This window comes from Chelonia mydas, chromosome 18, assembly GCF_015237465.2.
Source record: "Chelonia mydas isolate rCheMyd1 chromosome 18, rCheMyd1.pri.v2, whole genome shotgun sequence".
Taxonomy (NCBI): domain Eukaryota; kingdom Metazoa; phylum Chordata; order Testudines; family Cheloniidae; genus Chelonia; species Chelonia mydas.
The window spans coordinates 6657208-6669563 of NC_051258.2; the positions used below are offsets into that span (position 1 = coordinate 6657208).

The following is a 12356-nucleotide window of genomic DNA, read 5'->3' on the forward strand; positions in this document are numbered from 1 at the left end:
CAAGTTGTCCCAGGGTGCCAATTTTCCTAAGGCCGGCTCTGCTCAGATGAAGCCAAAAATGGCATGGGATTTCGCCACCATTTGATCCTACCCATAGCCTCGATTCAGCCTTGAACCTGAACCCAGACCTCTGGGCAGAATGGAACCCAGAGCTGGGTCTGGACACCACCTCCTATAACCCTCCCGTTTGTCTACCCCAAGAGGGGGTTTTAAGAATCAAGTAACCTTATAAAGCCCTTAGCCCGTGTGAAGAGCTCCATATGATCATCCCCAGGAGCCACGCACCATGCAAATGCCCACGACTGTCCTATCTTCCACACCTGAGTTTGCCGCGAGCCTGTCTCTACCATGCAGTCAATGCTTGGAAGTGACAAACTCCAACTGGGGCTTGGGTCAACACAGCTCCGGCCCATTCTTCCCTCACCCCCTAATATAAAGCCAAAACAGAAGTAGGTAAAGACCTTGGAGGGGGAAGGGACTGTGCCTCCAGCTAGTCAGTTCAGAAAGGGAAGGGAGGAGGGTGGAACAAATTTTCCATGCCTTGTAATCCAGTCATGCTGGTTTGCCTGTAAAAACAGAACAGCACGGGAGCACAGCCGCTCACTTCACACACGTTTATGGTCCAAGGCCAACCATGACGCAGCGGAGAGTCCGGGTGTCCACCGAGAGTCCCAGCTACGCCGTCTGTGTGGTGGGCACAGAGGTCTCTATAGACATCTATGGGTAAGACATTCATTTTTAATACCGGGAGATTTGCCGATCTTTGTCACTTTCTCTAATCCGTTTCGACGGTCCGAGGCCATAGGGTGGGGAGCAGCCTCTAGTATTTCGTGTTTATTTTACAGATGAGCGCCAATGAAAAACTTGGATCTAAACTCCCTCGCTGAAATTTGGATCCCGTCTCTGGCCCTCCATCCCAACTTCCTATGAAGCTTTAGCATAATGAGAGATCTGGGGTGAAATGCTCCCATTTTCAAAAGGGAATCAAACACTTACTGAAACGCAAGGGAAGTGACTAGGTCACTTTTGAAAATGGGACTTAGGCACTTTTGGAAATTTTCCCTTGGTCTCCTTGCGTCCATTCCACTGCTGGAAGGAGACCACGGCCTTGCATCCCCGTGTCCCCTAAATGGCTACGGGAGGTATTACAACAGTTCTGAAATGCATAGATTCAAACACAGACAGCTGAGACAACTGCAGATACTAAAGCCAGTGCACACCCCTGCTAAATGGATGCTATTTTTGGCCATCAGAGTGCTAGGCAGCAACCTTGCTGGGTGAGTAACTTGTAAAGAATTAAACTGGATGAAAGAATAAATATGCATTCTTCTAAGCGCATAAAAACACATGAATATGCCAGAGAAAGTTTTAAGGGGTAACCTAAGGAAAAGAAGATTTTTCCTGTGCAAAGACCAAGAGTTACTTTATTGTACAGCAGTGAGGCTGTATTTGCTAACGCTGTTCCATTATTATGATTGAATGACATTTGAACGGATATAGTGCCTACAGGCAAACCACGCTGGGAACCTATTTTGCTAGATGTTGTTCTACACATGATTATTAAAAGCATTTCTATGACTGGAGCCCCCGACTGGGACCCGGACCCCACCGCGCTAGGCGCTGTACAACCACAGAGCGAAAGTACTTGCCGTCTAGGTAACACAATGGTCGTCATTTAAAGGTCAACATTGACCTGTTGTTGCCTTATTGCTACACAAGAGCAATGGTGGTGCAGGAGCCCAGGTTGTGGGGGTGAGAATTTGCTGCAGGGTTGGAGGTAAGCGTGGAAGTTAAGAGTTAACGATAGTTTTTGGCTATGAAGATCGAGCATGGGTGGGGCGCCAGGCCCTGGCTGGCTGGGAGCTTCCACCCTCACTAGCAGCCCTACTCTGCCTTTCACAATCACGGCACTGTTCGATCCTGCTGCCTGACAGGCGCTGCGGCCCAGATCCATTGAAATCAGCAGGGGTTAGGCACCTCGCTGCGTTGGAGGATTTAGGCCTAAGTCAATAGACGACTTCCTTCTCCCCCAAGCACGTACAATAAAACCAGGAGAACACACGCACGTCTGGCGCCAAGCCTCGATTCCTCTCTTCCATCTCCAGCCACGTCCTTTGGCAGCCACGGCCTCAGACTTCGGGACGGAATTAAAAAAATAATAATAGAACAACTCGGACCCATCCAGGGGTGGACGTGGTTCCCCGTATAACCAGGGAGTCACCCTCCTCCTTCCTTTCCCCATTCCCTTGAGTCATTGTCATGGTTACTACCTAATGTAAACCAATCAGGATGATTTACATTGAGAACATATGACTAAGGGAACATGAGCAATGTACTGGTCTGAGAATCACCTCTTCAAGCAGGGGTGGGCAAACTTTTTGGCCTGAAGGCTACAGCTGCGTATGGAATGTGTGGCGGGCCATGAATGTTCACGAAATTGGGGGTTGGGGTGCAGGAGGGGGTGAGGGCTCTGGCTGAGGGTGTGGGCTCTGGGGTGGGGCCAGGGATGAGGGGTTTGGGTGCAGGAGGGGGCTGTGGGCTGTGGGTAGAGCAGCGGGGTTTGGAGTATGGGAGGGAGTTCCAGGCTGAGGCAGAGGGTTGGGGTGTGGGAGTGGGTCTGGGCTCTGGGTTGGGGGTGCGGGTTCCAGGGTGGGGCCACAAATGAAGAGTTCAGGTTGCAGGAGGGGGCTCCGGACTGAGGCAGGGGGTTGGGGTGCGGGCTCCAGTTGGGGGTGCGGGCTCTGGGGTGGGGCTGGGGATTAGGGTTGCAGGAGGGTGCTCTGGGCTGGGACCGAAGGGTTTGGAGGACAGAAGGGGGATCAGGGATGGGGCAAGGGGTTGGGGAGTGGGAGGAAGTCAAGGGTGCAGGCTTAGGGTGGCACTTACCTCAAGCAGCTCCCGGAAGCAGCAACATATACCCCCTCTAGCTCCTACATGGAAGAGTGGCGCCGGCTAGGCAGCTCTGTGTGCTGCCCCGTCCATAGGCGCCGCCCCTGCAGCTCCCATTGGCCACAGTTCCAGGCCAATCAGAGCTGCAGAGCCAGCGCTTGGGGCAGGGGCAGTGCGCAGAGCCCCATGGCTGCCCCTACACGTAGGAGCTGGAGAGGGGACATGCCACAGCTTCCAGGAGCTGCGTGGAGCCACAGCACGCATGGGGTGAGGCAAATCCCCGACTCTGCTACCCAGCAGGAGCTTGAGGGCCACATTAAAAGGTCTGATGGGCTGGACGCAGGCCGTAGTTTGCCCACCCCTGTCTTAAAGGCAAGAGCAGGTGAGGCCAACCTGGGTTCTAACCACATCATCCTACTGCTTCATCTCAGCGAGGCTGATTGCTGGAGCCAGGTGACAGACGGGAATTTCCAACCCCATTGGAAATTTGCTACATTCACTTAACTCTGTTCTGAATCCAATTAAATCAAACCTAAAGAAAAGGGGGTTTAATGACATGGGTTTAAAGTCACATGTGAGGTGAAAACACCACAACTTCCCTGTGCAGCCAAGCCCTGGATTGAAGTGAGCGAAGGAGTCTTGTGGAGGAAGGTGTCAATGATCCCCGTTCGCAGCGGTTATGGAGCTCTGGGTGGATCAAGTCACGTGCCCCAAAAGCAAATTCCCATCGGAGCGGGTGTATTTAAATCCCATGCAGGCCATTCGGATTCAGAATTAAGGAGCCGACTGGAAGTGACCTGGCGAACATTTTTGACGGCCCCAGCTAAGGGGACCAGAGAGCAAGTGTGAAAAAATTGAGATGGGGGGCGGGTGGAGGGAAATAGGTGCCTGTATAAGACAAAGCCCCAAATAATCAGGACTGTTCCTATAAAACCTGGGACATCGGGTCACCCTAGCCCAGTCCGGGTCCACAAGGAGGGGAGGGTGTATGGAGCCTTTCCCCCCAGACCTCAAACAGGGCTGCCCAGTTATGGCCCTTGCCCTCCCCGCTAGTGTCTGTGTGGACACAAGCCATGCCAGAAGAGGGAAGAGGCTGTAGGGTCATGTCCCAGCTCCCGCTGTACTAGCCTCAGAGAGGAGCACACTCTGTATGTAGCAGCGGCCAGGCTTGCTTTGGGGTGGTGCGAATCCATCCCAGCCCCCGCGCTGGGCCAGAGCCTGGGAGATGCACCCGAGGCCAAGGTATTTCCTCCCTCTTGGAGTGGTCCCCACTTGCAAGAGTAGCATGGTACAGTCTGTGGCTGAGCTGGTGAGCCCCAGTGATGAGTGGGTCAACCTGTCTGTTAAACTGCCTTTCCTGGCCTCCCCGCTGCCTGCGGAACAGCGATTTTGCTTCTATGCAGCATTCAGATTTGTGGGAAATGCTGGGGAGCCTTTGGTTATAAACAAAAATCAAACCAGGCTGGTCCCAGGAACAGGGTCCACTCTATTGAATAAAGGGGCAGGCTCTGGGCTGCATCTCCTGAAAGACACAGCATAGAAAATGCAGTCCAGGGACAAAGATTTGTGCTGCCTGAATTCAGTGCTGATGTAGGGGTCAAAATGGCCTTTGGCATAAATTAGAGCAGCCCTGGGGCTGCTCTAACTTACAGCAGCCTCTCCACAGCTGCCTAGAGGCTGTGCTGTAGCCTAAAATTCTTGTAGCACTGAGCAATATGAATACAACTCCTCATCCACCCACTCCCGGCCTGGTATCCCCTCTAAGCAAGGGCCTGGAGTGGGGTGGGGGGCTCTAGGTTGCTCAAGTGCTTGTGGGGAGGGGCAGGAATTCTTCCCTTGATCCTTGTGCAGCCACCAGAGCAGCAGAGAGGGTCAGGGGACCGGAATCAGCCACAAAACATTTAGCTTTAGAGCAAAGATAGTTCTTTTACACGCACACAAAAAATTGGGTTGGAATCTTTAAACATGAACCAAGGTCAGAGTTGCGTTCTGTGAGAGCTGATGTCACTCATAGATTCCAAGGCCAGAAAGGACCATCGTGATCATCTAGTCTGCCCTCCTGGATAACACAGGCCAGAGAACTGCCCCAGAATTTTTCCTAGAGCAGATCATTTAGAAAAACATCCAACCTTGATTTTAGAATGGTCAGCGATGGAGACCATGGCTGCATTTGCTACTTAGGGGTCAGCGTGATTGCAACATCAGCAACATCAGTGGGTTCTTCAGACTTTGCTTCCAAGTGGCTGTTGTCAGTTAGGTGTGTGCGCGCGCCCTCCGGATGCTGTCCCAGCCCTGTGCAGATCGGAGGTTCAGCAGGCCTCGATAGCACTACCCAGAAAGAATGACCAGTGGCACGGTTCAGTGACAAAGGCTCTCGGCCAGGTTTACCATCCCAGCGCCCTGGCTAACACGAGTGCCCTGTGGCAAGGAGCAGCTCAACAGCAGGACTTTCTGCTGTCCCCTAGGCTGCACAAAGGGTTAAGGCGAGGTACCCTCACATTTATAGGCTGAGACAATTTACATACCACCTTACAGGTTTCATGACATCGGTTTGTTTGGTCCCCTTGTCCCTGGCTCCACGTGTCTGGGGCAAAACATCCCTCTTCATCACTTCTGTCAAACCCTCTTATCTGGTGCTAGGTCAGGAGGTCCCTGGGCTAATCACACACATACCCAGTATCTCTTGCTTCTCAGGAGTGCCTGTGTTTTACCAACAGTACCAATACTTTTGCCAAGGTCATGTATTGGACTGTGAATTTTTGAGCATCCATTTGAACACATGGCCTCACTTTGGTGCAGAGCCTCTGGCTGAGACCTCAGGTCTTGCTCCAGGCCCAGGGCTCCAGGATCTCTCTCTTTCTCTCCCCTACATGGGTCATCTCACCCTACATCTTAATTTGAGGGGAATTTGGTCCAACTCTACTCATACAAATCAACCACGTGTCCAAAGATAATCAAGTTTTCCCCCAACTCCTCCAAGAAATTATGAAACGATTTGTTAGTTTCAGTAAATCATCTGCCCCCAAACCTATAAGGCAGGGGTGGCCAACCTGAGCCTGAGAAGGAGCCAGAATTTACCAATGTACATGGCCAAAGAGCCACAGGAATACCTCAGCAGCCCCCGCATCAGCTCCCCCTGCTCCCAGCGCCTCCCACCCACTGGCAGCCCCACGATCAGCGCCTCCCTCTCCCTCCCCACACGGATCAGCTGTTTCGTGGTGTGCAGGATGCTGGGGTGGGAGTGGCGGGGGAGCGAGGGCATGGCAGGCTCAGGGGAGGGGGCGGGAAGGGGTGGAGTAGGGGCAGGGCCCGTGGCAGAGCCAGGGGTTGAGCAGTGATCTCCCCCCCACCCCCCGGCACATTGGAAAGTTGGCACCTGTAGCTCCAGCCCTGGAGTCGGTGCCTAGACAAGGAGCCGCATATTAACTCCTGAAGAGCCGCATGTGGGTCTGGAGCCCCAGGTTGGCCACCCCTGCTACAAGGATACAGCTCTGAGTCCATAACATGCCAGATCCTCATGACTATAAAGGAGCTACGATCATTTACATCAGCTGATGTAATGGCACAAAATGTAGAGCTAGCAGAAAAATGGAAAAGCTGTCATGAACAATTTGGTATGGTCTACGTTGTTTCTGTGTTGCAGGCTCCAAAATGGAACTATTTTTCCTTCCCCCCCCAAAAAAAAATCGTGAAACTTTTTCAAAATGTTTAGATGTTATTAAATGTATCTCCCAGGTCCTCCCTTCCTCATTGGTGCTGTTGAATGCAATTAAATGAATGACATTCAGGATTCTTTCTTCCATTTTTTCATCCCTCCCCCCACCGCTTTCCATTGGCTACTCTGCAACTTTTTACACTTTCTCTAACCTTGTGAAAGGAATAAAAGGATAAAAAGGAAGGGGGGGGGTTAAAAAATCAAAATCAGGCAATTTAAAATTTTGAGTTTTGACAAAAATCTAGAACATTTGTGAAATTTTGTTTAATGTTTTTGGTCTGGGGAAAGGGCCGTATTTTCTGAAAAATTGCTTCAAACCAAAATTTCAACCAGCTTGAATAAGATGTCATAGGATGCAACCCCATTTTCCCGTCCTCTTTCCCCCCAGGGGGCTTTCCCCTCCCTCACTCTGGGTCCCCGCTTCCATGCCTGCCCATCCACCCAATTTGCCCCATAGGTGGAGTTTGGGGGGGCATGGGAGGGCATTGCCCCCCCAAACTGCAAGCCTCAGACAGGCAGCCTGAGTGTGCAATGTAAGAGTTCTGCAGAGGAGACAAGAGACTTGTCACGAGCTGCTCCCAGTTTACGCCCTTGAGGCAGGGAGTCAGAATTTTGTTTATAAATAGAGTGATTAACTGGTGATTAAGATAAGAAAGGGCTGTGAGGGTGTTCCCTAAAGTTAAATGAGCTGTTCCAAGCTTGGTGAACTGCAAAAAGTAAGTAGTTTACAATTGTTGTATTCAAGAGGTAATAACGAAAGTTACCTTTCTTTGAGCTGATAACTGATTGTTTAGACAAAGGAAATGCAGCAGATCTAATCTCCCTGGATTTCAGTAAGGCATCTGATACCGTTCCACATGATTCAGAGTAGCAGCCCTGTTAGTCTGTATCTGCAAAAAGAAAAGGAGGACTTGTGGCACCTTAGAGACTAACCAATTTATTTGAGCATAAGCTTTTGTGAGCTACAGCTCACTTCATCGGATGCATGAGAAATTATTAGTTAAATTGGAGAAGATGGGAATTAATATGAGAATTGAAAGATGGATAAGGACTGGTTAAAGGGGAGATTACAACAGGTCATACTGAAAGGTGAACTGTTAGGCTGGAGGAAAGTTACTAGTGGAGTTCCTCAGGGATCAGTCTTGGGACCAACCTTATCTAACATTTTATTCCTTGGCACAAAAAGTGGGCGTGTGCTAATAAAATTTGCAGATGACACAAAGTTCGGAGATATTGCCAATGCCGAGGAGGACCGGAATATCATACAAGAAGATCTGGATGACCTTGAAAGTGGAGTAACAGAAATGGGATGATATTTAATAGTGTAAAGTGCAAGGTCCTGCATTTAGGGACTAACAATAAGAATGTTTGCTATAAACTGGGGACTTATCAGTTGGAAGTGACAGTGGAGGAGAAAGAGGTGGGTGTATTGGTTGATCACAGGCTAGCTATGAGCTGTCAACGTAATGTGGCTGTGAAAAAAAGCTAACGCAGTCCTAGGATGTATCAGGTGAGGTATTTCGAGTAGAGACAGGGACGTGTTAGTACCATTGTACAAGGCACTGGTGAGACCTCATCGGGAATACTGTGTGCAGTTCTGGTCTCCCATGTTTAAGAAAGATACATTCAAACTGGAACAGGTGCAGAGAAGGGCTACGAGGATGATCTGGGGAATGGAAAACCTACTTTATGAGAGGAGACTCAAAGAGCTTGGCTTGTTTAGTCTAACCCATAGAAGGCTGAGGGGAGATCTGATTGCTCTGTATAAATACATCAGAAGGATAAATACCAGGGAGGGAGAGAAGTTAAAATTAAGCACCAATGTGGACCTCAGAACAGATGGATATAAACTGGCCATCAACAAGTTTAGGCTTGAAATTAGGCAAAGGTTTCTAACCATCAGAGGAGCGAAGTTCTGGAACAGCCTCCCAAGGGGAGCAGTGGGGGCAAAAAACCTAACTGGCTTCAAGACTGAGCTTGATAAGTTTATGGAGGGGATGGTATGACAGGACCACCTACAATGGTGTGCGGCCCATCGGCAAAAATCCCCAACGGCTGGAGACAAGACACTAGATGAGGAGGCTGACAGTTACTTGGGAAAGAAGAACGCTGGTCAGAGAAATAACCCACTCACTTCCTTTCCTGATGAACCAAGGGATGCACCCCACCCATGTACTTATTCACTACACCAATACTGACTTGGACTCGAAATACATTCTATGGGTGGCACACCCAAGATCACTTAACCACTGATGTTTTAAAAACTCCCACACCCCAATCTGGGTCTATGCTGGTTATGTGCTATGTATGTATGTATGTTATGAACTTTGTAACTGATACTTGTAATCCCTCATAACCCAAGCCTGACCCCAGGTGTACCTTCCCTCTTAACTTGTGTACATTTGACTTTAAACATTAACTTTAATCAAATTTTTAAATCTGCCTGGTGGGTCTCGCCCACATGCTCAGGGTCCAACTGATCATCATATTTGGTGTCAGGAAGGAATTTCCCCCTGGGTCAGACTGGCAGAGATCCTGGAAGGTTTTCACCTTCTTCTGCAGCATGGGGCACGGGTCACTTGCAGGCTTACACTAGTGTAAATGGTGGCGTCTCTGTAACTTGAAGTCTTTAAACCATGATTTGAGGACTCCAGTAACTCAGCCAGAGCTTAGGGGTCTATCACAGGAGGAGTGGGTGAGGTTCTGTGGCCTGCAGCGTGCAGGAGGTCACATTAGATGATCATGATGGTCCTTCTGGCTTTAATAAGAGTATCTGAGTACGAATAGACATTACGATTTTAAACTAACCAGTGTCCCTTAAGTGACTTGCCACAAGATGTCAGAACATGTCAGTGTTAGAGCTGAGTGGGTCTAATATATATTTAATTTTCTTTCTTGATATAGGAATTAGATACAGTGCTCCTGTCAGATATTTCTAAGTTATTATCTTCAAAAAACACTGGAGTTTTCAGTTGCCTGACTAGCCCCTGGAATCACAGTTAAAGTTGCCTCCCACCCCGAATCTGAAATGGCGCCCCTATTGTCAGGCATGGAATTCCCCCCCCCCCCCCCACGCAGCCCTGTTGGCCTGATTGGAGCCCCTGCCCCCAAATATAGAAGTGAAACTACACCTATGCCCCTCTGGGTTTCTGCTTTTTTCAATCACCATTACTCCCCCAACCCCTCATTCCTTTGCAGGTCCCTGCTCCCCCTTGCCAAGTCCACTCCTCCAGCCCCAGCCTCCCTATTCCTTTCCCTTGGCTTGCTCCCCATCAGGTCCCCACTTCTCCCACTACAAACCCTCCCTATAAGGCTCTCTTATGTCTTAAGTCCAGGCTACAGACAATGTCTCCGTGCAGCAAATGAAGCTGCTGCCTCTGATATTAATAGGCAGCAATAGGGGGCTGCAGAAAGATTTCTCTGCCGGCTGCACAAGGCAGCCCGGAGGCCCCGATTTCCTGTGACTCAGTGATCCCATTTAAATTAAAATCAGTAGTCGTGTGCCCATGTCCCCTGAAACGTGAGGGCTTGATGGGACGTGGCATCCCCAAGTTAGCACATTACAGACAAACACCATTGAGTTGAACATTAGACTCCACTTTGCTCAGCCAATGAAAGATTATGAGACGCTCAGATACGGCAATGACAGGGACCACATAAGTACCATGCCTGGAAGTAACTCACACAAAGTCTATGGCTGTTCTCTTCATGCCGATAAACCCACGCGCACTTCGCCAGTCTTCCAAAGGTGGCCCCAGAAGCCATGTACTAGTTCTGGCGGCATGCGATAAATCTCACATTAACACTTCAGCAGTACCCACCAGAAGGCAAGAAGCTATTACACAGGTCTATAGGTAGATTTAAAATTCTGGAGGTGGGTGAGTGATGATAGATTAATCTCTCTCTTTACAAGTTGCTTCAGGCACTGACATACTCATGCAAAGGGAAACAGGGAATAAATCACTGAAATATTTTTCTTATGGTTAATGTTTACAACTTCATCCCTTTTCTTTGGGAAAGGAAAGGAGGGATGCAAGTCACATGCAAGACAAAAATGCCTCCCCACAGCACATTTAGGTTTTAATAGGTTAATTAATGTTCACAGGGTGCTTTGAAAGCGTGACGTGCCATGTATGCTGCGTGCAAAGAATAATTATTGCTTGCAGATGGACTGGATTTTGCATTTAAATGCCACCTTTTATCTGAGAATCTCAATCATTAATTTTTAGCGTCATAAAAATCCCGTTTAGTCAGGATTAGAGCTGGGCAAAATTTTTCAGACAACTTCTTTTCCACACAAAAAATAAATGCAGATTTGGCAACATCAAAATGTTTCGTGAATGAATTTGCGCCAATTTCACTGATGACCCACAGCATCTATGGGAGTTTCCTGAGTCTATGGGGATCTTTAGTTAGTGCTTTTATGCGTATACATAAACAGTGAGAGGGACAACTCTGAGGGACCTGGGGATTACAGTGGACGAGAAGCTGGATATGAGTCAGCAGTCTGCCCTTGTTGCCAAGAAGACCAACGGCATATTGGGCTGCATTAGTAGGAGCATTGCCAGCAGATCAAGAGAAGTGATTATTCCCCTCTTTTCGGCACTGGTGAGGCCGCACCTGGAGTATTGTGTCCAGTTTTGGGCCCCCCACTACAGAAAGGATGTGGACAAACTGGAGAGAGTCCAGTGGAGGGCAACGAAAATGATTAGCGGGCTGGGGCACATGACTTACGAGGAGAGGCTGAGGGAACTAGAGTTATTTAGTCTGCAGAAGAGAAGAATGAGGGGGGATTTGATAGCAGCCTTCAACTACCTGAAGGGGGGTTCCAAAGAGGATGGAGCTCAGCTGTTCTCAGTGTTGGCAGATGACAGAACAAGGAGCAGTGGTCTCAAGTTGCAGTGAGGGAGGTCTAGGTTGGATATTAGGAAACCCTATTTCACTAGAAGGGTGGTGAAGCACTGGAATGGGTTCCCTAGAGAGGTGGTGGAATCTCCATACTTTAAGGTTTTTAAGGCCCGGCTTGACAAAGCCCTGGCTCGGATGATTTAGTTGGGGATTGGTCCTGCTTTGAGCAGGGGGTTGGACTAGATGATCTCCTAAGGTCTCTTCCAACCCTAATATTCTATGATTCTATAACAGTAACCAAGCGCTCTTTTCTGTCTCAGATCCATCCCAAGTGGTGCCACGTCATTTGATGCCCGTGGCACCTCTGGAGTGAGGGTCTATGTTGTCTACAACCATAGTGATGTGAAGAAACCTGCTGGTGCATCGAGATGGACCCTCAATTCTCAGGTGGAGGTCATAGTGTCCATGGACATCCCAAGCAGTACTGTCAATGATAGCAAGGTGCGTGGATTGCTGGGCTTTGAAAGAATCACATGATCACTCCTGGAAACATGGGGTCAATCCTTTGCAGCATCAGAGGAAAGGGGATATTTTAACTACAGGATGCGGCTCAGTTGCAGAGTGCTTGTATGTCAGAAGCACAGCGATCACCCAACTTCTAAAGAATAGATTCCTAGTTAAATCTGTGTCGTTAACAGCCACAAAAAGACACAGAAGTGAGTAAGGGTGTGTGTGTGAAGGGGACAGAGGTTGTCCAAACAATGGAGAGAGGAAGGGTTAACGTGCTGGAAATTCAATGACTGAAAAGTCTGGTGGTAGATGCTCAGGAGCTGGTGCAAGAGAAGGGAAAACCCTTCTTTCACCTGGCTGGTGCAACGCACATTGGTACCTCCAATGGAGATTA

General features: G+C 49.2%; 1 protein-coding gene across 1 annotated transcript in view; it reads left to right on the forward strand.

Moving 5' to 3' along the window:
- Nucleotides 1–634: 634 nt before the first annotated feature.
- The window catches only part of LOC102943152 (protein-arginine deiminase type-1), a 38638-nt gene continuing 26916 nt past the window's right edge, over nt 635–12356 (forward strand). Inside the window, exons 1-2 of the mRNA XM_037881491.2 lie at nt 635–723; nt 11773–11953. Coding sequence (XP_037737419.1) covers nt 635–723; nt 11773–11953 — 270 coding nt within the window. The remainder of the gene's footprint in view (nt 724–11772; nt 11954–12356) is intronic.